This window comes from Podarcis raffonei, chromosome 12, assembly GCF_027172205.1.
Source record: "Podarcis raffonei isolate rPodRaf1 chromosome 12, rPodRaf1.pri, whole genome shotgun sequence".
Classification (NCBI taxonomy): Eukaryota; Metazoa; Chordata; class Lepidosauria; order Squamata; family Lacertidae; genus Podarcis; species Podarcis raffonei.
In genome coordinates this window covers 37522041-37548711 of record NC_070613.1, presented here as the reverse complement: position 1 = coordinate 37548711, position 26671 = coordinate 37522041, and the positions used below count along the sequence as shown (strand labels likewise).

Here is a 26671-nt window from a genome sequence, read left to right as displayed (position 1 = left end):
CTTTAGATACCTATTAGGTCCATAAATTACCATGCAGCATATATTCAACACAAATAAACAGTGACAATTTCCTGTTGACAAAGGACAGCTGGACATATAAAGGGTCCCATTACCTTCAGTAGCTTAGGGCCTCATCAAACCTAAATCCAGCCCTGCCAATGAGTACAGAAAGAGCTGGAGAAAATCAAAATCAAGCCAAGTTACAGGGAACCAGGCAGAGGGCCTTCTTGGTAGTGGCATCTGCCCTGTGGAACGCCCTCCCACCAGATGTCAAAGAGAAAAATAACTACCAAACTTGTAGAAGACATCTAAAGGCAGCCCTGTTTAGGGAAGCTTTTAATGTTTAATAGGTTATTGTATTTTAGTGTTTTGTTGGAAGCCGCCCAGAGTGGCTGGGGAAACCCAGCCAGATGTGCGGGGTATTAATAATAATAATAATAATAATAATAAAAAGACAATGTGAACATTTGATTTAAAACCCGAATTTATATCACAGAATATATTTTGAGGAAGTTCTACCTGTGCTTGCCCGCCTGTGTGCAGGGGTGGATGTGGCGAGGTCTGATGATGCGCTGGGTGCGCATGAAGGTGAGCGTGAGAGTGGTGGTGCGGGTGGTTCTGCTGGTGATGCGTCTGAGGGTGGTGCGCTGGGTGCTGATGCTGGTGTGGATATGGGTGATGAGGTGGAAGCGTCTGGTGCTGATGCGGATGTGTGTGCATATGGTGGTGAGCTGTCTGGTCCTGTCGGGAGCTCATCATCTCCATCATATGGCCCATGCTGTTCATATTTCCATTTGACATCCCTGCAGGATGATGAGTCAATGCTGCCTTCAACCTCTGCAACAACAAAAAAAGTTTGTTTATAAAGTCAGTCCACAGACGAGGAGACGTCATATTCGTTCTTTGCATTTGTTGGCCGCTGTCTACAAAATAAAGTTCTCAAAGCAACGTGACAAAATACAACAATTCAAATCATAAGAAAATTATCCATAAAGATTATGCGCGGCTAAGATTTGTCGCAACTGTTGTCGGTTTTGTTAACTGACAAAAATGCAGCCACAATCAAACACTTGGTAGCCCTGTTAGAATCTCATTTGAAGGGGCAAATGTGAATATTCTTGAGGGAAGCAGAACCAAAATTACACCAGAAAGCAGTGGAGGAACTCAAAAAGTGATAGAAAAATTAACTGATTTTTTTCCTTGAGGAACCAAATTATTCCTCAAGTGTTTTGAGAACAGGATGCTGAAAATGGAATTTAAAAAATATAATTCAATACAATATTCTCACATTTAAAACACAGCCATTTAATGCAACCATATGGTGATGTAGGAATTGTTTTGTTAAAGGGTGCTCAGTGGAACCTCAGTGTAAACATAGATTCGAATCCAAGGAACTGTGAGCTGAGATAAAAATGAGGGCTGGTGGCAGATGGTGGGCCTTACAGCACCACAACAGAGCTTGGTTATAACAGCCTTCAGCATATCAACCACTGTGGGTCATAAAAAGTACTTGCTCAAGGGCTGTGCTCACAGAGTAACTTTTCTGGATTTGGAGACATTTTTTCTCTAAATCTGCTTGGTTGGAAATATCCCTTCAGTAAGTTAAAGGCTCTTTCTGCTTGCAGATGAAACACCTTAGATCTCTGGATCAAAGCTGTATTTGTTTGTGATATTTTGTATACCGTTCTTTAAAATAAAACTATTATTTATTTCAAGGTGTCTTAGAATAACAATTCAAACAGCAGAGGCGCAACAGCACTTAAATAAAAATCAATAATCTTTTTAAAGGCTCTTAAAAATGCCACTATTCTATAAATATCAATTAGTATATGGTTACAATAAAAATATGCACCAACTATGCCTGGTATTAAATAAAAAAAGTCACTGTTCATCTACACACAAACATACCTGATTCATAAAAAGAGGAAAATATTCAAAGTGCCATTTAAACAAGGATTCAACACATCCAAAGCTAAAAGTCTTTTTAGAAAAGCCACTGGGTTTCTTTCTTTTATATTTTAGTAATATTGTGCTCTTACTTTTGCCTTCTTTGTTTATGCTGAGGTTCCATTGGAAACACACACACACACACACACACACACACACATTAATGGCATAATGTGCTTACATGAAAACCTCATGTTTTAAATTGAGTGTTGATTTGTTTGTTTGTCTGCTTAATTGGTTTTTAATGGCCTCTGATGCATTAGGTAATTTGGAATGCTCCCGTATGAAATTTGTTTAAAAACCCAGTATTTCTAGGTTCTCCTTTTGGGGTTTGTCTCTGTCGACGTGCATATCTCCTATTTGGAAAAAGTTCGGAAGTGTGGGGATGAAGGAAGCACAAATCACTCATCCAGTTTCCTTCAAATGTCTGGTGTAGCTTTTGTCTGACAATGCCAGGGACTGAACAATAGGATGTGCTTTTCTGTTTCAGAACCTAAGAGCCTGGAATGTAACAAGTTATCAGCCACACTCAAATAAAACAGCAACTGTTTCCATCAGACTAAAAGGTTAATTGCTGGCATTAAGGAGAAAACAATGGTGAGAATATTGAAATATTTGCTGGAGCAACCAAACATTAAATGCACATTGTAGTCTAAGCGGTCCTCATCTTTTTTTTTACCTTAGGGATATTTCTTCAGCTTTAATGTAGGTGAAATATGTCAACCTGTCTGGGTGCAGCAGCTCTGATTTCACTTAACTTATTGTGGAATAATCAATTTCCGTAGTAATGAAAAGGCAACAATGCTACCACCCTCCTGTTTTGAACTCAACACGGCTAATGCCTTTTGGTTCAGGGGCATAACGTGATCTCTTTCCAGGAATAGGATTGTTTTGTTTCAGTTCGTGCGATCAACAGATTTCAGATATCCATTTCATTCAGTTTTGCCGTACACATCAGATGAAAGAATTCCTCCATACCAGACTTTAAACGTGAAGAATTCACCACATGCAGGCAGGCCTCTGGACTGCAGCCAGCAGAGCACAAAATATGTGATACAAGTGTTGATAAAGTATCACAGGCAAAACTCAATTCTTAAAATAACCTTTAGCTGCTTCTTCTGCTATAAAGTACTGTTCAAAGTTCAAAAGCCTGCATTCATTTTCAACACCAAGATTCCCCTTATCCGCTTTGCGTATCTCACATTTTCACCTAATAACCATCCAAAAACAGCACGGCATTTGCCAAACAACCACTTATTTCAGAGAAACGTATTTTTCTCCACTTGTCAGGAATTTTCTGGGAAAGAGAGAGTCTTTCCCTAGATTCCTCCTCGACTTCGGCTACTGCTACACAACCCTTATTCACACAGTGATCTGTAGAACATGGTCACACATTTCTCTTTAAGAGGGCTTGCAACTTAATGTTATTTGCAAAAGAGAGATATGGAGGGGAGATATCAGGGGGCAGTGCAGATGCAGATGCAGAAGAAGTAAGGCTGCTATTGGCCCAGGATCAGGAAAGCTTTTGTTGGAGAAGAGACCAAATGGAACATTTCACCCACTCAAGATGGCTGCACATCCCCCTCACGTTCAGAAAAACAACAGCAACAAATAAAGAAGAAAATATGGAGGGTGGCAGACACCAATACTTTAGTAACCCTAGTTTCTCAGTATGTGTAACTCAGGAATCCAACGCAAGCAATACAATACTGAGTTTTCATCCATTTAAACAGGGATGAGGAACTGTGGCCCTCCAGATGTCATCATCTTGACTTGGGTATGGTGGCTGGAGCTGGTTGCAGCTGGGAGTCTAACAATAACATCTGGATGGCTTCAGGTTCTTGCCCCCCTGTATTAAAATGTACTATACAGTGGTACCTCGGGTTACATACGCTTCAGGTTACAGACTCTGCTAACCCAGAAATAGTACCTTGGATTAAGAACTTTGCTTCAGGATGAGAACAGAAATTGCACGGTGGCAGTGCAGCGGCAGCGGGAAGCCCCATTAGCTAAAGTGGTGCTTCAGGTTAAGAACAGTTTCAGGTTAAGAACAGACCTCCGGAATGAATTAAGTACTTAACCCGAGGTACCACTGTATTTCACACAGCACACAGCATGAACAAACTCCTTTCCATCTGAAGGGTTCTTTAGGCACTGTGGTGGTGATCTCCCTGGAACAGAGTTACTTTTGGCTAATCCAGAACTGACCGACCTACTTACACTTGTCTCTATTTAAGTCAATAGGACTGACTAGTTGAGTTTTACCATGTTTAAATATCCCACCTTTTCCCCATTACACCGGGAATCCAATTTGGGCACACAGGTTGGTCAACCTGACCATGATGATGATGCGCAAAAACTCTCTCAGCCAAAAAGCAAAGCAAAAAAACCCTCCCACTTGTTTTATAGATCTGGTATCTTTACGTTGGACAACTGCGCCATAAATTAGGTTATCTGTCCCCAATTAACGTACTGAAAAACAGAAGCACTGCAGCCACTCGAAAAGCAAAACAAGCAACTTATCAAGGAATTCTAATTCATCCTTACCTCCATTACCAAAACAAAAATGCACCCAGCTCTGCTGCCCACGGTCTTTGCTGGACTGAAACGGAGGATCTCTTCGTTTAGGCTAATTTTTTAAAAAATGAACACAAATTCTATCATAGCCACAAAATAGCTGGTGGTAGTAGCTGACGAAACTCACCAAGGAAAGATATAGAAAAATACACCAATCTAAGTCATTTTCAAGCAAGGCATTCTTTTCCAAAGCCAAATCTGTGGCATTAAAAGGGTTGGATAACTACCACTATTTTGGAAAAAGTCCAGTAACGTTATATTAAAGAGTGTTTATTCTGCCCAAATATAAAACTCCCACAAACCCCTATTTGCCAGAATTTTTATAAATGGTGACTATTAGTCTGTAGATGTGCCCACGCACTGTTTGTCCAAATGATCCTACTTTGATGGTGAACTGCACCACTTGCCATTATAAACTGCACACTCCCCAAACTCTCTTCCCCTTTCCCCAAAGTGTCAGGGATGAAAAAGACCTTAATGTGTGAAGGAACACCCAGCTCCAAATGCACACACACACACACACACACACACAACCATAAAAGCTGTGAATTTGATTCTCAGTAGAATACATTATTCTGTTTTCTTTCCACAGACCCTTCAGCCACATCTATTTATTTGAGATTGCAAATCAAGAGAGGCAGGGAGAAGCTTGACGTGCAGCTGGTTTCTGTCAATAGGGGTCATTTGTATGTGGTCTCTGTACTTTACAAGCTTCTTGTTCACTTTTCCCAATGGGAGGGTGAGCCAGCTGCCCTGGATCCAAATTCTGGTAAGAGACCAGCTATCTACCTCATCTTCTCCCATAGCAACAACAGCAACTGCCCAGCCCCTCTTTAACTTCATGCTTAGGTCAGCGCTCCATTGACAGGAGTGTTACGGAGCCCCTGCAGAACATTTATCAGACACACACAACTGCACACCATGCTCTTGCCATGAATGAGAAGTATTTGAGGAAACATTTTTATTCTTCTATTGAGGAAACATTTTTATTCTCCTGCCTTTAAAAACAGGCACTTAAGACCTTTGTAAAACTGAAGCCTTTGCAAAATAAAGCGACATTGCACCACCCGCAACATGGGCACTGCAGTATCAAATTATCTTACGTGCATTAGCCAGCATTATTGGAATAATGTAGACAAAACGTCTTAGATATTGCCAAGTGCTGCTTAGATTCTAATTCATAATATTTCAAGTGGGATCTGCAATACAAAGTCGTCTTCTTTACTGTTCTAGGCAGCAATGCCCTTTTCCATGGTACTCCATTTCAGCTTCCCATCCACACATTTCTGGCCATCCCCCGGCAATGACCAGGCTACAGAACATACTCAAACCTCACTGAACTGTTTTTAGAGGTCCTCCATGTAAGGGTTTTGCTTTTTTAAAGAAAAAGATTTGCACTTAAATCAACCTTGGGGTCCCCCAAGCCTACTGATATTTCCTCACATGCACAACTAAATAAATATATGTATTTATAGACATCTATTGCCCAGCCTTTACCACGGAGTCCTAGGGCAGGTCATGTATAGCTCATTATAATGAAACCAGGCAACATCTTCTGCCCCCAGGTTTTAGCTAGATAATCCACGACAAAGAAACTTGAAATTGCATTACAAAAACAGTTGCATGTTGCAGCAAGGTTACAAGGGCAAGCTAGGCGGTAGACAACTACTGATACATTTAAATTAACCTCTTTTAGTAGTTTAACTTTTGTATGTTTTAAAATACGGTTGTGAATTTTCCTCGAGGTTTTCTACAATCAAACCGGCGTGTATGGGTTTTATGAAATAAATAATAATAAACGCATGGACTGGTGTTGGTTAGCTCAGTGGGTTAGAACATGGTGTTGATAATGCCAGGGCTGCAGGTTCGATTCCCCATAAGTTACAGCTATATATTCCTGACACAAGCTACAATTCCTGACAGGGGTTGGACTAGATGATCACCAGGGTTTCTTCCAACTCTTATGATTCTATGCACAGTGAAAGCCTTGTGTCAGTGGTGGCCCTAACAGGATCGAACTGAAGCACATGCATCTCACATTCCCCCATAATCTTTTAGGTGGCTTGTTAATGCAGTGCTATTCCATCAAGCTTTGGGTATGTGGAGGTGTAGATTTATATTTATTTACTACTATTATCCAATGTTTTGATGGACTGCTGCTGATTTTTGACATTTGGATCATGCTGTGCGTTTTGGCCTTTTTTTTAAAAAAAAAATTAAATCATGTAATGGGCGCTAGCTACCATGTGGAAATTTTCTATGGAAAGGAACATTTTGATAGGTAAATAAAGAAATACATTTATATTGATATTTCACTGCCTTTTAAGATGAATGTCATGAGATGCAGAAGAAGCACAGGAACGAATCTTATCCCGTGCTTCACCACCAAACCCTTTAGAGGCAGACAAGATGAAGCTGCTTTTTGTAAACCAGAATTCCACTCAAGATTCGTAAAAAAAATATAAGCTGAATATAATTCATCTCTATCCAGCAACAGAACTGAAGATACTTAACGATGACATTTCAGAAATGGATAGAGCTGTTTATGATGATGACATGTAAGGAACAGCATTCTTTTCTGTACAGAAAACGCCTAATGATTTCAAGAGGGGGACAGCCATTCCAAAATCCACATCAAGGTCTATGTCTTAGTTTAGACAATGCTAATTTGCTAATCTTTGTAATTAGTCCCAGGCTTGTGCCCCTTCTGTTCTCCAACACTGAGACTTACAGCAGTTGGAACAATGAGCTGAACTGCTGGGATGGGAGTCAGAGTGGAGAGCCAATGTTAAGGATTTGGTTCTATGGGTGGGGCATTGCTCAGTCTGCAATGAACACAATGTGGGTGGAATTTCTGACCGAAATTGGCAGGATTCTACCAAGTAGGCATCATCCACCCAGTCCAAGCATAAACCATATTCATGTTGGGGGAAATTAATGTGTCATTAAGTGCTGTGAGTGGAGGTGAAAGCTTGTAAACCCTGAAAGACCAGAGAGTCTCCTTCTTTAATGGGCATACCTCGTAGCAACAAAATGGACGCCATTAACTGGCTGGCACAGTTTTTCAGCGGTAATATCTACAAAAACACCCAATTTGTTGTCTTATTAGAAGCCTCGTCTTCTTAAAAGCTGCTAGGCTTCCCTTAGTAGCTTCACCTCTTTCAGACTATGCAGGGTGAAGGGGAAAGAAGAAAATAAGAGGATTTTGCAACCATTGAAACATGTTGGGAAGAAAACGAAATAAAATAATTTGTTGGTGTAGGCCGCATGCCACTGAACTTAACGGTGAAGTCCATATGGATCCTAATGAGTCTACTTCTTTCCTCCTTTCTCACTGCTAAAGAACGGGACCACAATCCCGAAAGAAAGGAGGATAGTGCTGGGATACGGCCAGTAGCCCAAAGACAGTGAATGAAGGACAAGCTCAAATTTAACAAAACTGAATGGGGAAAACTGCAAATGTGCTGTGCAGGTACGTACAGGTGCTGATGGAGCCTAGGTCAACTCTTTTGCAGTCATTGGTCAGGACAGGTATTACATGTGGCTCTAGGTCAAGGTTTCCCAAACCTGGATCTCCAGCTGTTTTTAGACTACAACTCCCATCATCCCTGACCACTGGTCCTGCTAGCTAGGGGTGATGGGAGTTGTAGTCCAAAAAGAGCTGAAGACTCAAGTTTGGGAAACCCAGCTCTAGGTGACACTTCCTTAGATCTTTGTATACAATGTCACTATACCCACTGTCCGGAAAACTTGCAACAGCTTTGCTTATTATTTGGAGATCACGGCTATACAGACACAGAGAACAGTTCACATTTTCTTGTCTGGTGTGTGTGAGAGAAACCCTATCAGAGCAGCCCTAAAGCTGTTTGGCATTAAGCAGAGATACCACTGGAGAAAGCAGACACTGCAGTATTAAGCTAGCAAACCACATCACACACCCCATTCATTTTAACAAGTATCTTGCGGGCTTAAGCTGTGGCAACCTCGGATCTGAACGCGCCTCGCCGGTGGAACAGATGATCTCCCTTTCCCACAGAATGCTTGCATCTTACCACAGTCTAGGGGCTTATCTGCTATCAGCCTGGGCAAATGAAATAAGTTCTTCTCGTACAGCTACTTCTCCTTGGAAGACTGCCAATGTGTAGAAGGCAGGTTGTGGGAGAGGCAGACTCAGTGGTGGTTGGTTCAAACAAGGGGGTTAAGGTGACTGCATCTTTGCTAGTTATTTTCCCTCCTGTGGTTAAAGCCAGGAGAGATAATTTATCCCATGTTTTGATGGTGCTCCAGTTGGCAGCAGAGAGAGCTGTTTATTAATTTGCTCAGTCCACCTACATATCAGCACAGGGCTTAAAGGTGCAGTCAAGCTGTGCTGGTGTCAGGAAAATTGAGGAACGGAAGCGTTTTCCGGCCTGTTGCTCTGACAGTGCATGCCAATTGCAGATTTTGGTGCGAAAGGGTCTTACTATGGAAGACGACAAGTGAATTTTCTGCATTTGGGGGGTAGAATTCTATTGATGTCTATCTTTCTCAAAACCTACCCAGAGTTAGGGATGGAAGCAATTGTCAGTTATAGTTCTCTCTCTTTTGTCATTTTTCTACTCTTAAATTCAGTTCTTCACATTTCCACAGCAACTTGCGTTTTTAAAAACATAATCTTCATGGTGCAGTGCAAATTTCTCCTCAGAAACACAATTTTCTATGGAGGTTTGACTAATGCACATGCATTTGCAAACAATTTTCCCTAATATAAGTTAGGTTACTTTCACTATGTTATTCATTTTCATGCACAATTTCCCCTAATATATATTGTAAACATTGGTTGGCTGGATAATTGCATTACAAAATTTGGATAAGTGTGAATTCTGAAGGTTAGTTGTTTTGGTCTGTGCTTTTTTTTAAAGATTTACCATTAAATATGAAGTGAATCACCACCCCTTTCATTCCTCCCTTTCAAACACACATGGGTGAAATACTTATAATAATATAATCATAGAATTTTGGAGCTGGAAGGGACCACAAGAGACATGTAGTTCAACTCCTGCATTGCAAAAATCTCCTGAGATTAAGAGTCTCATGCTCTACTGATTGAGCTAATTTTAAAAAGAAAAAACGGTAAGCATTTAGGAAATAACATATTTTCTTTCAGAATTTGCATTTGATTTTTAAAAGCCTTGTAACTTTTCTGCTAGCGCCACCCTTATCCTAGCATGACCCAGTGCTATAATTCTGACATGCAGTCCACACATAACGGGCAGAGAAGTTGCTTTACTGTGTTTCTCACTTAAAAAAAAATTTCAGAAGAAAACAGGAAGATGCCCCGTTTGGAGATGAAGAACGTTATTGAAGAATGAATACAAAACACTGTGTAGAAAGCAAAAGTGGTCAAAATAGTGGGACATTGGTTTTGGGTGGTGACTTTCTTTCCATAGCTCATTAGTTATGAGACTAGATGAATTTCCCCATGCTGTTGTGATCTACAGCAGTGGAATGCACTGGAATGTGTGTTTTTTAATTTCTTTATTTTATTTAAAAACATTTTTCAGCTGCTTAATATTTTTTCAAAAGAACCCAAGCTGCATAAAAATAGTAAAAATAAAATACAAGCAGCATCAAAACAGAGACACAGGATAAAAACTAGTAAAACAGTATTATAAAAACAGGAATTCAGTAAAAACAAATACCAATATTATGAGTCGGAGAAAGCCTGGTTGAAAAGACAAGTCTTTATAAGACTGTGTTTTACGTATGGCAGTTGGAAGTGCCTTTTTTGGTATATCTTCTTGATTAGTCTTTTTTGGGAAGTTTTAAATTAAAAGTGAAACAAAACTTTTAGAACTCTAAAAAAATTGCAAGAAGACATGACCATAGGAAGTTATGCCGTCCATTAAATCAGAAACTACACCAATATCCGATTGGAGCCATAAAAACACATGCAACCATTTCCTCCACAATTTTCCGCAGTACCTTACTAATTGTATTTGCTTTGTGTTGCCTTTCTCTTTTTTAAAATCAAAACGATTGGCATAGGAAAATTTTAGGAGCAGACTGTACTTTGGATTCTGGTGTGCATTTGGGCACATATCAGTTGTTTCGAGTGAGAAGACGTTGCTTTCCTTGCTTCTGCTCATAAGAAATGCCTTCTTCATCACACACAAACCCACAAAGTTCTAATTTAGACCTTCATATTTCTACTGATATAGCTAAGTGTTTTATTCTTTTAAATGGCATGGCACAAGCACATATCAGAACGGCTCTAGTTGGAATCGGAACAGCAATCTCCATGGCTATGCCTATCGCTTTATTCATTTTAGATCTCTGCTGTTACTTGCACACATGTGTTTCGTATGAAAATCTGTTTTTAAACTCGTATCCCAGCAAACTTTTTTACAGATAGAATTAGAAAACACCTCTGCAGCAGGAATAGGTTTGAGCACAAAACGGGCATTTCTAAGAGTTTTAATGAAGATATCCTGCAAGGCTGTTTTACTCACCCTTGTTGTTTGGGTCTGAGGCTCATTCCCCCCCCCCCCCCGGATTTTTCTTCTAAATTATTTAGAATTGAGACTCTATATGACACACGATCCCATTATTATTTGGGAAACACAACAACAGCATTTCATACATTCTTCATTTTTCTCACTGCAACCACATTGAATAGTTTTGTGCAAATGAAGCTTATAATTACTCCTATAAATCAGCCCAATGTGGTATTTCTTGTGATCTCTTTCAATAGCCTCCCTCGAGGATAGGAATCCCATCTGCTTCCCTCCATTCAGGCTAATTGAAGGGCACTGACTTTTCAAAATGGATTCATTAATGACTCCACAGCGCATATTCTCAAACTTTGTCACGGCGATCCTCTTTAAGTCAAGAAGGGAAAAAGAGGGGGGGGGGAGAGAGGGAGACGAGGGGAAAAAAGAGAAGAAGCTGACCTATTCCCAGGTGTGACTCAGAGACACTTCGTGAAATATGCACATCACACGTGGAGCAATTGCAACAGTCGCTCCATAGCGGCTATGCCAGGCAGACATCGCTTTGGCATGCCAACTCATTTAGTAGGTTCCACGCAAAGGACCGCAGGTCAAGGAACGTCCAGGTGTGTTCACCAGACTGTGCTGTAAATCAAGGGCAGAGTTGTTGCCTTCTTCACAAGGTGGTACTTTGAGGGTGGCTAGCAGCACCCTACAGGGTGACATCATTGGCCTGGGTATATGTAGATACCGGGGTGCCCAAGAGCACTATCCTTGCCTATCATTTAGAAATCTCCCTTGTTGATATTTAATGACATGCATGGATATAGTCTCATACCCTCCAATGTTTCTCCAATGAAAAGAGGGGTGTCCTAACAACAAAGGGACGCGGGTGGTGCTGTGGGTTAAACCACAGAGCCTAGGGCTTGCTGATCAGAAGGTTGGTGGTTCGAATCCCTGTGACAGGGTGAGTTCCCGTTGCTCGGTCCCTGCTCCTGTCAACCTAGCAGTTTGAAAGCACAAAGTGCAAGTAGATAAATAGGTACCACTCCGGTGGGAAGGTAAACGGCATTTCCGTGCACTGCTTTGGTTTTCCAGAAGCAGCTTAGTCATTCTGGCCACATGACCCGGAAGCTGTACGCCGGCTCCCTCGGCCAATAAAGCGAGATGAGCGCCACAACCCCAGGGGATGGGGTTTGAAATACTGCTGATGTGAGTGCAGGACTGAAGGATGTGCTCCCGGTTCTTCCTGCTCTTGTGTGAGGAGGAAACAAATGACCAGAATTTTCATCCCCTTATTTGTGAATGCTGCCAATGTCTGCTCTGAAGCCACATTATCTGAATGACTTTACTTTGCTGGGACATTATATCTGTAAATGGCCCAGGCTTTTTAATGGATGTCTGCAGGATTCCCCCCACCCCACTCCTTCTTTAGACTCTCCTTCATGATGACGCCTCTGCTTCATTGTGCCATCTGACCAGGTTTCTGCAATCTCATCGTTCTCCTTATGTCTTGATCTAAAACAAATGCAGATGTGCTGGCAGCTTTCCCTTCTCTTTATTTCTAGTTTCTGAGTGCAATGTTACAAAACACTTGTAATCCCATTCCTCTTTTGCCACTAATTTAATGTGCATTCAGCATCTATAAATATTAAGGCCAAAACTGTTTCAATATGTTTTCTCCACCACAATAAATGCAAAAGATGGCCTGGAAAGAAGAAGAATAAATATGCAGGTAATGAATGTCAAACTCTCTCTATCCTCCCCTTGCCAAATTATTCTTGTTTTTGATTATATATATATATATATATATATATTCAGCAGCATACAGTGAAGAACTGATTTCTGTAGGTTGTTATGAGTTTATGGAACAGACATTAATTGAGAGCCAGGTTTCAATATACTGCTTAGCCAAGGACCAAATTTAAGGATTTGGGGGTGGGATTGGTTGTTATATATCTGTGTGTGTTTTAAATGAATAGATACGAATACTACACAACAGAGCAAAAAGACATCCTATATTTCAAGCCTGAGATTTCTCCTGATGTTTTGTATACAGCATTAAGCTTCAAGGGAGCATTAAGGTTAAACATGTTGTTGATGCTGACATGAAAAGCAGCAAATGGTGCAAAATGGTCCTCCAGATGTTTTAGACTACAATTGCTACCCCAGATGAATGATGCCTGTGGCTGGTGTGGGGAAGACCAAGGAAATGAACACAGGAGATTGGTATTGGGTTGAATTGGGCCACAATTGTACTGATTACATGTAAGAGTAGGTTTTGCTAGGGCATTGGGCCTGTATCTGGCATCAGACAGCCCACATGCTGGCTGATAGGAACCCAGTGGTGTCCAGCCTGTGCTGGGGAGTCCCCCCCAACATGGACTGAGTACCACAACCCCACACAGACCACCATTTGGAGAGGTGTTTAGGCCCATAGGTCCCTGTGTGGATTCCTGGACAGAGTTACCCCTCCCAGAGCCCATTAACCTTATGAGGAGGCAAAATTACCTTCCAAGTTCCATGCTATTGTATCTAGAACTGACAAGTAAGTTTGGAAATTATGTGCAAGTACTGTAGACTCTGACTCCTTTTCAAATGGTTGTAAAAATTGGAGTGGTTTTTAAAAAAGTGTCAGTACAGTCGTACTTTGGTTTTCAAACAGCTTAGTTCTTGACCATTTTGGCTCCCGAATGCCACAAACTGTTCCAGTTTGTGAACTATTTTTGGAAGCCAAACATCTGATGGGGCTTCCGTGGCTGCACTTTGGTTTTCTGAACCTTTTTTAAGTCGAACGGACTTCCGGAACGGCTTCCGTTCGACTTCCAAGGTATGACTGTATATTAAAAAGGTTTTCAAGTGAAAGTGTCATATTATGCTTTGTTCAATAATATTTCAGTGTTTCAAAAGATGGAATGTTGATGAATAACAGAAGTTAACTGAGAAGTGGTATCAGAAGAATCTCTTCTAAAGAAGATATATTTATACCTCTGGGATCACACTTTAAGAGATAATATGTGGAATCTGACATTTCCAACTTTAATAAATGTGCTCCCTCTCTCTCTTTAACACACTCACACTATTAGGGACTGTAACACAATTATTATGGTGGTGATGTGATAATCCATTTCTCTGCAACACACATGAAGCTGTTGGCTGGGGACAGCTGAACAAACAGCTTGCAAAAGTCTTTTTGGAGACAGCCAACAAGTTACACCCATAATTTCATCTCTGTTAACAAAAACAACTCATACTGGTGCGGGGCTGGGGTTGATTTCCTAGCTTTTGAATTACAGAGTGTCAAGATGCACTTAAGGTACCACCTTACTGATTTATAGGACGCTATATGATGTCAACCCAAACTAGAAGATTCCATGTGAAATTATGCAAAGCCAGTAAGTTTTCTTGGCAATATTACTGCATGCCCAACAGAAAAAACGATGACACAGAAGTGTTCAATTAAAGAGCTAAGATTGACTAGTTTAAGAAATTCCTTATTTGTATACGAAACTAGATTAAACGAAGAAAGGTTAACGTTTTAAATCAAGCTGATTTTGTTATCTGTTTACCAAATTAAGATACTTGCTGGAGTTTAAGGAGCCTTAGGTGAAGTCGCTAAGATTTATTACACTTCCCAAAGTGACATTTCAATCTTCCTGGGGATAGAAAATAACAGAATAGAATGAAGGAAAGTAAATGAAAGGACGGGGGAGAAAAGATTGTGGCATCCTAAATTGCTGTAATAAGGTATATCAATGGCAGGATTCTGGTGAATTATGACTCGGTAGTAACATGAAGGTGGGTCAGCAAAATGAAACAACAAAAGCCATTTTGGTGAATGATCACAAAATCGTAACACAGAAAGCCAAGTGAAATATTGTGTTTAAAGAGGGGCATATATGTATCCTTGGTACCAATGGCAATTGTTAGAGAAGTTTAGAAAAAACATATGTGGAAAAGTTGCCAAATAAGTATTGGGCTAAGTTAAAGGGGCTGGTAAAGGTAAAGGTAAAGGACCCCTGAGAGTTAAGTTCAGTTGCAGACGACTCTGGGGTTGCGGCACTCATCTCACTTTCCAGGCCAAGGGAGCCGGCGTTTGTCCGCAGACAGTTTTTCCGGATCATGTGGCCAGCATGACTAAGTCACTTCTGGCGCAACAGAACACCGAAACCAGAGCAGTGCATGGAAACGCCATTTACCTTCCCGCTGGAGGGTACCTATTTATCTACTTGCACTTTTTTGCGTGTTTTTGAACTGCTAGGTTGGCAGGAGCTGGGACAGAGCAAGGGGAGCTCACCCCGTTGCGGAGATTTGAACCGCTGACCTTCTGATTGGAAAGCCCAAGAGGCTCAGTGGTTTAGACCACAGCGCCACCCGCGTATTGGGCTAAGTTAAAGGTACTGGTGCATAAAGCCCTGTATGGTTTACTGTGAGTTCGAAATAGACACAAACTTCTGTCTCTAGATGGAATAGCTCATCACATATCTCGGCTGCAAGGCTATGTCTGGAATTAAGCCGCACTGAATTCATATGGGTTTACTTCTGAAAAAACAAAGGATGGTGTTTTTAATTGCTTCTGGGTTATATGAATCCAGAGTGCAGGTAAAGCATTGCTTGATTTAATGCTGTTCCAGGGAGAGGGGTGGGGGACTAAGATAGAAAACTAGTACTTCACTATATCCATAGAAACATTCGGTCACAGAATTCCCCACCCAGACTCTGGAATGATAGATTTCAGGAACCACACGATGGACGATTTGTCTACAGAGCCTCTGAACAAATTAGTATAAAAACAGGAAAGCACAATGCTTTAGATTGTTAACTATGTGGTTGTAATAGGAACTCAGAAATGTAGTCTACTTTAAATCTTTCAAGCAGGGAAAAAAGAGAGAGAAAGTCACAGAAGCGGCCACTGCAAATTTCCATGGCTAGGTATCAATTTCTGAAGAGAAGCCATAAGCACCCACCTCCCCCTGGCCAATTCGGGAGATGCATATAATATAGCTAGTGAACTACACATAATGTTTAAGAAAACGAAGGAACCAGAATGTTACAACTTTCCCACCCAAACACATATGTGAAGCCATAAAATGAAATATTAACAACACAGCAAACTGGCAGCTGGCGCAGCGAGTCACATTCAGTGCCAGCTGTGGGCCCCTTTACAGATTCCCCACCCGCTTAGACATTCACCGCTAAATGGACCATTAAAAGCACACTGATTCACTGGGCAGAGCTGAACTGAACATAATCAGATAGAGACAATACATTGTACATTTTATGCCTCTAATACAGATCTGATGAGACATGGGACTCAAGACTCAAAGCTACCCATATAATTTTGTAGCCTGCTGTTGTTTTCAAGATGAAAAGGAACCACCGTACAAATGGTTGAATTCTAAGATTTAAGCTTCATTGTGATATAATGACAAGTTAAAGCAACATTTCGAAGACCTTACTGTGTACTAAAATAATGTGAGAATCAGCCTTATTAATGGGCTAATAAACAGTTGCTTCCTTGTTTGCAAGGCAGATTTATTTTAGGTTCTGACTGTGAAATGAATGCAATCTTGTGTAACTTTTTCTTTTCTTTTTTGCTTATAGACACTGGGTTGGATCCAGTCTGATTTAGTTGAACTTAGTTCTCACTGAAATCAGTGGGGCTGAAAGTAACACATAACTTGTCCCAATGAGCCAGTGTGGTGTAATGATTGGAGTGTGGGCTAGGACCCAGGAGAACAGGGTTGGAATCCCCACTCAATCATGAAGCTCATTTGGTGACCTTCGGCCAGCCACCATCTCTTAGGTCACAAGGTTGTTGGGGAGGAGAACCATGTACACCACATATAAAGGTGATATATAAATGTAATAATAATAATAATAATAAAATTCAATGAAAACTAACTTCAACTAACTTACTCTGGATTGAGTCAACAGTTAATGTTAAAATATTGTTACAAAAGTTGGCCACCTCCACTCCCTGCAAGATTCCAGGACTTCTAGGCATACCCCAGGGTCTGTGCTCCTTTGGAGAATTGAGACACGGCAGAGACTGTTGTAGCTTCAAGAAATATGGTTTATTCACCTATTTATACCTTCAGTCTGCATGGAGTGAGTCCAGATCTTACAGAATGGTCATTTCAAAAGGGGCTTGTCCCCCACAGCAGTGCAGCTCTGGAGTCCAAGGCATCTCTCCCAGCCAACCTGCAGCCAGCCTGCCCAATATGGACCCCAGTCTTTTCTCTCCTTTCTTCTTCCCATAACACCTTGCTAAAAAAAACCCTCTCTTTTCCTGTCACCCCAAACACATACCCCATCACCTTGGCAGCATGTGTCTCCACAGGCTAAAAGATTTTGATTAGATGGCCCATCAATACCTTTCATCACGTTAACAGATTTGCTCCAGCCAGGCTGGAAAACTGTAACAATACTTAAGAGAGCATGCAGTTTCCAACACTCTTTGTGTGCTTTGTGTGTGGATGTTTTAAGCAGAAGGTATTAACTACAGGGTATGTGTGTCAGGACTTGAAAGAGTGCCTTGGAAGACCTTCTGGCGGTTCCCTCGCTGGGAAAAGCCAAGCTACAGGGAACCAGGCAGAGGGCCTTCTCGGTAGTGGCGCCCGCCCTATAGAACACCCTCACACCAGATGTCAAAGAGAAAAATAACTACCAAACTTTTAGAAGACACCTAAAGGCAGCCCTGTTTAGGGAAGCTTTTAATGTTTAATAGGTTATTGTATTTTAGTGTTTTGTTGGAAGCCACCCAGAGTGGCTGGGGGGACCCAGCCAGGTGGGCGGGGTATAAATAATAAATTATTATTATTATTATTATTATTACTACTACTACTAATACTACTACTACTACTACTATTATTATCCAGCTCTACCTGGAAGTTCCAGGGGCTGAGACCTATTGCATTCAAAGCATGTGCTCTTAGATGGAATAGCTCAGAAATAAGTCCAAATCCATTCAGTGTGGCTTAGTCTCATGCAAATATACATAGGGTTGCGTATTCAATTTTCAATATGAGGGAAACTTGCTTGAAGCCTCCCCCTCCCAATGCATATTAATGCCCACATCAGCTGCAAGTGTTAGTTATGTAAACAGGCATTCTGCTGCCTTACTGTATTGCCAGAATGAAAATGCATTCCCAGCAAATGCTGATTCATGGCTCGGTAAAATGGAATCATAAACTATTCTTGTGCTGAAATTATATTACAAGCACATACAATCCACTGGCAAAAAAAAATCCCCTGTATTTAGTGATTAACTGCTCAGTAGGTAATACAATATTCTAATGAAACTCAGAAATGCTTCCATGGGAATGTAATGAGAAGGATTGGGAAACCACCTCCAAAATGAGCTGTTACAAAAAGGAATGTTGACTGTGGAAAAAGACATTACGCTCAATTTTCAAAACAAAGCACGGCCAGGACTTTTGAGGATGTTGCTGGCGTTCACCTACTTAAGCCCATCAGTAATGGTTCAGAAATCAGAGATGACATCAGGACATAAGCAGCAGTCTGTGGCGTGTGTGTGTATATGTGTGTGCTAGGAACTAAACCCAATCCACTGCTGATGTCATTTTACACACTTGCAAATAGTGATGTCAGTTTGCAGGATTTCCATTTCTTTCACATAATAAACAGCCTGGGTAAATTGTGGGCAAACAGAAAGCTGGGCATGTCACAAAACTAGAGAGGGGAATAATGGTTTTTAAAATTAGGACAACTCCTCAGTTATAGGATTTCATAGATTTGGCAAAAAGAGCTCTCAAAAAGGGAAATGTCCTTCTTCATCTGAGTTCTTTTTTGTGTGTGTCTCTACCATGAGAGGTCCAGAGGATAGCAATGCGAGAACGGGCCTTTTCTGTGGTGGCTCCCCATTTGTGGAACACTCTCCCCAGGAAGGCTCACCTAGTGCCTTCATTACATATCTTTAGGTGCCCGATCAAAATGTTTCTCTTCAGCCAGGCCTTTGGGTGATTCTATGGCCTTTCAAATGTGTGTAAGTGGGGGATATTGGTTTGTTATTATTCTTGTTTGTTATTATTATGTATTCCTGTGTGTTCTCATTTTGTATTTTTGTGTTGTGAACTGCCCTGTGATCTTTGAATGAAGGGCGGTATAACAACAACAACAACAACAACAACGAAAACAACAACAACAACAACAATAATAGGTTTGCCTTCAGTATGCTCCCAATCACTGGCACTTTAGTGTGGCCGATGAATTGCTTGCTAATGCATGCAAAATAGAAACACATTTATCAATTATGTCAGTTATTGGATTCTGTACTTTATGCTGAATGGAAAGAGAGTGTTTTTAAAGGAAATATGTTTATCAACCAGAATTTCTGCCTCATAGATACAAGCTGCCAAGCTTCTCCACAACAGCTACAAGGCACCGCACTGCTGATTCATAGGTACAAGCTACTGTACGGCCTCTGTTCATCCCTCTAGTGTTGCCATTCAAGTCCCTTTGAAATGAACAGGCTCACAATATAGCTTATCATATGTATCATACATTTTACAAAAATAAATAAATACTGTCTTCCCTTCTGCAAATTGTGGATGTAGACACCATGCATTGGAATGTGTGGCGGAACTGTTTTAACCAAGAGTGATGTCTGTTCAAAACAATTCCACAGTTAAAAACTTGCTTGCCCTTCCTTCAACCCAAGCATTTTCAGACAGAGGCACCCCTCCCCCAAATAATAGCTGCTCTTGTTTTGTAATTCAGTTAACAGCACAGTCTTCTCCGTGTCTACTCAATAAACTTACTCCCAGTCCCAAAGGAGCTTCAGTCCCCGGTAAGAGGGGAGAGGATCGCTGCTTAAAAAGTAAACTGTGCACAGTATATCCATGGGCTACCTTCTTTCTTGCTTAATTGTTCCTGCTTACATATTCATGTAAAAGCTACAATCTTCATTTTAAACACACACCCCTTTTATAACTATAAAACATATTGTATAACTATGCCCTGGAAACTTTAAAAACCCCTTTCAAATTTGTGACATGGAAAAACAACACACTTAATCATGCTATTATATATATAAAAAAAGGATTGCTGTTTTGGTTGAGTTGTTTTGCTATAATTGCCTCCTAACTATGCATTTTTCATTAATGCTATTTATGCTGAGGACTTTCTTTTCACCGTAAATAGTAAGATTACTGTAAGTCAACAATCAAAAGAGAGGCTCTGAAATATTTATCAACAGGTATATATATATATATATATTCTGACAAGCCAATCAGTATTGTGGTATTTTCCTTTCTACTGAGGTTCCTCCCCCCCCCCCCGCCCCGGAAGGTTACATAGGCTTTCATGAAAACTTGAGCTGAGCTGAAAGAGGTCACTTTCAGTGGCATAAAAATCCTTTCCACTTTTGGTGATTTTAAAGCTATTACTTTAAAAGTAACAGCAATAGAGAGCATTCAGAGTGAGGTCAATGCTTCCTGAATTTGCTTTCCTTGCAAATTCCTCAGCAATGTCAGTATGTAGCCATATCTGATTCACTACATATCATCCTGATGCCATATTTCACCATGTGATCCACAAGTGGCTAGGATTGGCAATATGAAGGATGTAGGAAGTGTTGCCCTCACTCCTCATTGACTTGTGTGCCCCTGACGATCTTGTCAAATCTGACTTGACTGTGCAAGACTGTGACATCATCCCAGTTCCTATGGAATTATCAGTTGGCCTGGACACACTATATTAATAAATAAGGAAGAAAAAAGCACAGCCACCTGAAGAACAAAAGTAGTACTGAAATTCCAATGGCTCAAAAAAAAAAGAGGCTGACATTTTCCTAATTAAGGTTTTGTGGTTTTTAAAGGAAATATTGCATCTATCCCAAAAAACATCCCTCTTCTGTTAGAAAATAAAAATGGATGAAAGTCTAGCACGTTTCTATTTAAAATGTCTTCCTCAAGGACCATTTTGTCCTACCCCACACAAGGCAAGGAATGTCTTTATTGCAAAAGAAACATACAACAGTCCCCACGGTGTTCCAGATACACACACACGTGCTTCTAAACTTCTAAGCCGAGACCACATAACACCGGTCTTGAAAGACTCCCAGCACGTTTCCGAGCACAATTCAAAGTGTTGGTGCTGACCTTTAAAGCCCTAAACGGCCTTAGCCCAGTATACCTGAAGGAGCGTCTCCAACCCCATCGTTCTGCCCGGACGCTGAGGTCCAGTGCCAAGGGCCTTCTGGCGGTTCCCTCACTGCGAGAAGCAAAGCTACAGGGAACCAGGCAGAGGGCCTTCTCGGTAGTGGCGCCCGCCCTGTGGAACGCCCTCCCATCAGATGTCAAAGAGATAAATAACTACCTGACATTTAGAAGACATCTGAAGGCAGCCCTGTTCAGGGAAGTTTTTAATGTGTGACATTTTGATGTAGTTTTAATCTTTGTTGGAAGCCGCCCAGAGTGGCTGGGGAAACCCAGCCAGATGGGCGGGGTACAAATAATATATTATTATTATTAGCTGTTCCCAGATTTGTGCCCTGCGGAGTAGTTGTAACAACAGGGTGAACTCCCCCCGACAAACTTATGTACCCTCGTCTGACAGGGCACGCATACATAGAAGCCTTTGCCGCTCTTCCCTCTTCAAGCCCCTCCTGGTTCTAGGAGACCAGGGGCGGGGGATGGCAAAGGGTCTACATGACTGTTCCTTGCCTGAACCATCTCGTCTACCTCCAGCACATCCTGCACACCTCTCTCCACCTCAGACTGCCCTGCCCCTTCCTCCTCCTGCTGCCTTGGCTCCTGCCTTGCAGGTGGCACCAAACCCCATAACAGCTTGGCTCCCTTCTTCTGAGTCACTCCCCTGCCTCCACCACACAGTCTTCAGAGCCCTGCCAGTCCCTAACACATATGGTTCCTGAAAGTCTATTTCCCTCTGTATCCCATCTAAGGGATGGATCTTCAAAACGATAAACATGGGCAATGCTATTTTTCTAGAAAAAGAGGTGCCAGAACTCACCATGAACGCCTCCCTTGTTCTCTTATAATGGCAATGGCGCCCACCTGAGAGGTGCCGGAACTGAGTTCCGGTGAATTCCGGCTGAGAAAAAGCCCTGAACATGGGTACCTCTTAGGTTCCCTGTAATTAAAGCACAAAGTTAGGCACTCTATTTGAGTAGTGAAGAAGAAGAGGCTGTAACTTGGGTTTTAAAAGCAGCTACTTAGCTTTCCCCTGAGTTTGGAGAGGACTGTGGAAAAAAGGAATGTATCCCATGCTCACAGGAGGGATTTTCCAAGTTCTCACAGCTCTAATTATGATGGGTGGGCAGAAAAGAATCTATTGGCCCACGAATCTTTGGCAGCTTGCTGCAAGTCCTTTGAAGTTCCCATAATGTGCAAAATGAAGTGACACATAGCTTTGACAAAAACCCTAACATGGCTTCGTAGTTCAGCTCTGCTTTCCCACCTTTCTCCATTTCACGAGTTGTATCCAACCCAGTCCTACTCAGGTCGGACCCCCTGAAAAACCAATGGATTTAAGTTTGCGGTGCCCACGGATCGCGGTAGGTCTACTCTGAATTCAAGTGATTTGGAGACAGCCCGAAATCTTGGCTGAATTGGAAAACTGTGCAAGTTTTCACCAAGATGATGCCAACATGAAGCTATCATTCATATATATATATATATATATATATATATATATATATATATATATAATGGGGTTGAGTCATTTCTTTTCCCAAAGGAAGGTGGGCGCGAATGCATGGATGGGTGGATGTGAGTACAACTTTTGGTGTGTTTTCAATATTACTAATGTGGACGGATCCTTAAGCAGAAATTTTCCTCACAGTGGAGTTGTTCAATAGCCACACCAGTGGCAGAATATGGCTCAATAGCTTTTCTTTCTTTCTTTCTTTAAAAAACACCATAGGCTTTAAAATAAACTATATGAGGCTTTGCTTACATTAGAGGTGTAAAGAGGTCTCCACAGTGCACTTTATACAAGCTGAGGAAATAGTATACTGTGTATCGGACTGTAGAGTACAATAGTGTGTGTATTTCGGGTCCTGCGAGAGGCATTCAGGCATGCTACGGAGCGCCCGTCATAGCTCTGCTTCAAGAAGAGACGAACTGTTGCTGCGGCAGAAAAGCCTGTAGATTCAGCTGCCTTCTTACCTCACTTTCTCTTCTGCAGTGACCTCATCCTGTTACAATGCTACTATTCATGCAGATGCGGTGGAAAGCCACACACAAAAGTTTCATTTAGTCACATAAACAAGTATATTTGGCCTGTTTGATTAAAAACGAACGCTTAATACGGTCCTGTGTCAATTTTCTAATTTATGTTCGAAAAGGATACATTGCCATGAAAGAAACAACAACATCAACAACAACAACCCACAATCACTTCTGCCGACAAGTATTCCTTCATATAAATATACATGCAAGGCCTGAGCTTCAGCAGGCTTTTAAAAAAGTAACTGGGGTATAGGCATATATACAATAATGCATCTTTTAAAAAAGTGAATCTGGGGCAAACATCCATAGCTGAAATGCATTCCTGTAGATCTACTGATGTCAGGAGATGGGCAGCAATATTTTCTGGAAAAGGGTGAAACCCTAAGCGGGGCTTCACAAGAGCACACTCTTTCTATCATATGCCACCAGAGCCTCAGCCAAGTGCCATCTATTCCTTATTCTTATGCCCTCTGGTGGCACAGATCCAGGGTTAAGACTGTACCATTCCTCCCTCTATGTATGTTAAGCAATGCAGCCTAAAGCACACATTGAGTTCCCTCAGCCCAGTGGAAGAGACAGTTCCATCCATGGATGAAAAAGGATTTCTGCAGAGATTCATAGACTCAAATTGGGAATATTTATGATGATCTGAAAAGTAAGGAAAGGAAAATCCTAGGGTCCCTATTTCAAAATAAATTTATTCCTGACAGATTAGATTTTTACCCAGTGGCACTTTCAATTACATACCTCAAATAAGGATTCAATTTAGATTTAATAAGACAGTTATTGCATGCTAATGAAATACTAATGGATTATTAAAAACATATTTTTCCTCAGGTTTAACAACCCCAGAGTAGACGCATCTATCTGGATCAAAATACACATGGCTTCAATCTCCTATTGGAATTGAATTTAAACATATCTGCTGAAAGATTAAGCGTATCATTTGATTATAGGACCATTACATATTTGATACAATGGAATAGGTAATAGGTAATATTTATCTATGAAAAGACCGAGGTTGCTTTTAATTAATAATGATTAAAACAAACAAACCACAGTTTGCCTGACAGTGACATGCTATGTTCATTGTGTGGGTGGGTGTGGCACTTAAAATAGATTTTGGCATGGTTTGGACATAGTGGGAAATTGTGGTTTGCCACCGTGTGGACAAGACTGTGTGTACCCGACTGTGTGTACCCATTCAACCTGCTTCTCCTTCATCTATCAAAAATGAGAAGAGATTGCTTGTTTTACAGATTTGCTGCCTTAGTCTGTTTCAATGTATATTAAAGTATTTAAAATATTTATCAAAAGCTACCTTGCTAATGTTGTTAAAGGACAGGATACAAATGTGAATATATAAATAGAAAGCTTCTGCTTTCTGTTTCAAACTAACAACGGATTTACATTATGTCTGAACTCTTTGGTTTATTTAAACTATGGTTAGCAAGGGGAAAACCCCTACCCCCAGAAAGAAAACCTAGGTTCTCAAACCAGCAGTTCTTTTCAAGCCACAGTTCCCTTAGCTTGGGTATCACAGGAAACTGTGGTTGGTTAAAATAGAAAGATGTTTATCCTTGTGAACCCAAAATAATAGGCAAGGGAGAGTGATCAAAAGAACAACAGACTCTCCAAAGCTCATTCACATGGCCAGAAACCATAGCCACCTGTTGCAGCTGAACCAAACCACAAATTGAGTAATGTGCACATTTGCTACGTTTCAGGAGTGTATGGTTTTCTCCCTCAGATCAAGTTCAAGGGTTACCTGGTCTTCAGAAGAAGGCAGATTTGCCCATTACTGATTGACTAGCTGTTGCTTCAATCACACAGCCACATCCCCTTGTCCTCAGAGCAGCACTGTGCGAGGGGCTGAGCTAAACCTCAGGGCTGTCGTGAACCCACGACCCCCTCTTCTCAGAGCTAGCAGTGAACAAGGGTTCAGAATAAAGCACTAAGCAAATGTTTGAACAGAAAAACATGGAATGTGCCTGAAAGCAAGAAGAGTGGATTTATTGTGTGTGGTGCTGAGAAGACGTTCGATCCAGAGGCTCTTAGCGCATCATTACAGGAGTGAAAGTGGGAGAAGGCAGAGCTCACCCGGCACCAGCAAAATGCACACACTTGTGTGTGAAAGTACATCTGAATGCAGCCTTCATGCAGAAATGGACAACTGGTGATTTCATTGAATTACAAGGAGAGTTTCTGTGTGAGACAGTGGGCGGTGGTAGGTTCTCTCCTGTCCCCATGGTCTGCAGATTGGGAGGCATATTTTCAATATGAATTTGCACATAGAAGTATATACCAAAATACAGGCCTTCATGTGACCATACGTATCTATGCAAGCACAGAAATATACTGAAAACATCTATTTCAATGTGTGGACAGCATGACCTTAAGCCTACTGCAGGACACCCTCCAACATTTCTCCGATGGAAATACGGACTTCCTATTCCATCATCATCATCATCATCATCATCACAGCTCCCATCTGACTGGGTTGCCCCAGTCACTCTGGGCACCTTCCAACATATATAAAAACATAATAAAACATTAAACATTTTAAAACTTCCCTATACAAGGCTGCCTTCAGATGTCTTCTAAAGGTTGTATAGTTAGTTACTTATCTCCTTGGCTCAGGGGTCGCATAACTCCATACCCTCCATGAAAACAGGGACGTCCTAAGGAAAAGTGGGACATTCTGAGATCAAATCAGAAAACGGGATGGCTTCTGTAAATCTGGGCCTATCCCTGGAAAACAGGGACACTTGGAGAATCTGCTGCTGTCTAGCATCTGTGCATATACTGAATGCATGCAGAAGATATGAAGAGAGCTGTGAAATTGGAAGTTAAAAGCAGCCCAATCCCAGCGTGGGGTGGCAATTTTCTAGCACTTTTGACATGTAGATACCTGAATTCCAACTATAAATGTGCATTTCTCAGCAGATCCCCATACAATAATTATTGCAGGTCTTCTTTAAAGAAAGAAAGGGGGGAAATACCTATCTGAATGTATTTCATTCTTTTTTTAAAAAAACAACAGAATTGTACCTTACAAGATATATAGTACACTTTTTATATAGGATATGCTTTTTTTGGTTTTTTTTAAACCCATCAATTGCCAAGAATGATGTCACATTTTAGGTTGTTAGCCAAGTTTTCAACCAATTGGATTCTACGTCTGAGACATGTAAAACCATTTATCTTCCAAAAATCTGGCATTCACATTGAACACTTCAGTTCATACTTCATTAGGTACCCCTAGCAACCCAATAAACACACAATAACTAGGGAGGTTTTCTTAAATAAAGAATGAATTCATTTAATTAGAAATACTGTTTCAATTAGCTTTCAGCATAGCAAAAACAAAGAGCTGTGTTTTTTCCGCCCCCCAAACACAGAAAGCTGACTGCTTTATCGTTATTGCTCAAAACAGTCGTTCATGATCAATGAGGTCTTCAA

At 41.1% G+C, this 26671-nt stretch overlaps 1 protein-coding gene across 6 annotated transcripts in view; it reads right to left on the bottom strand.

The window, feature by feature from the left end:
- The window catches only part of CREB5 (cAMP responsive element binding protein 5), a 265104-nt gene that overhangs the window by 12557 nt on the left and 225876 nt on the right, over positions 1-26671 (bottom strand). For all 6 annotated transcript variants that reach the window (XM_053359570.1, XM_053359566.1, XM_053359569.1 and 3 more), the window contains one exon: positions 520-837. In XM_053359570.1, coding sequence (XP_053215545.1) covers positions 520-837 — 318 coding nt within the window. The remainder of the gene's footprint in view (positions 1-519; positions 838-26671) is intronic.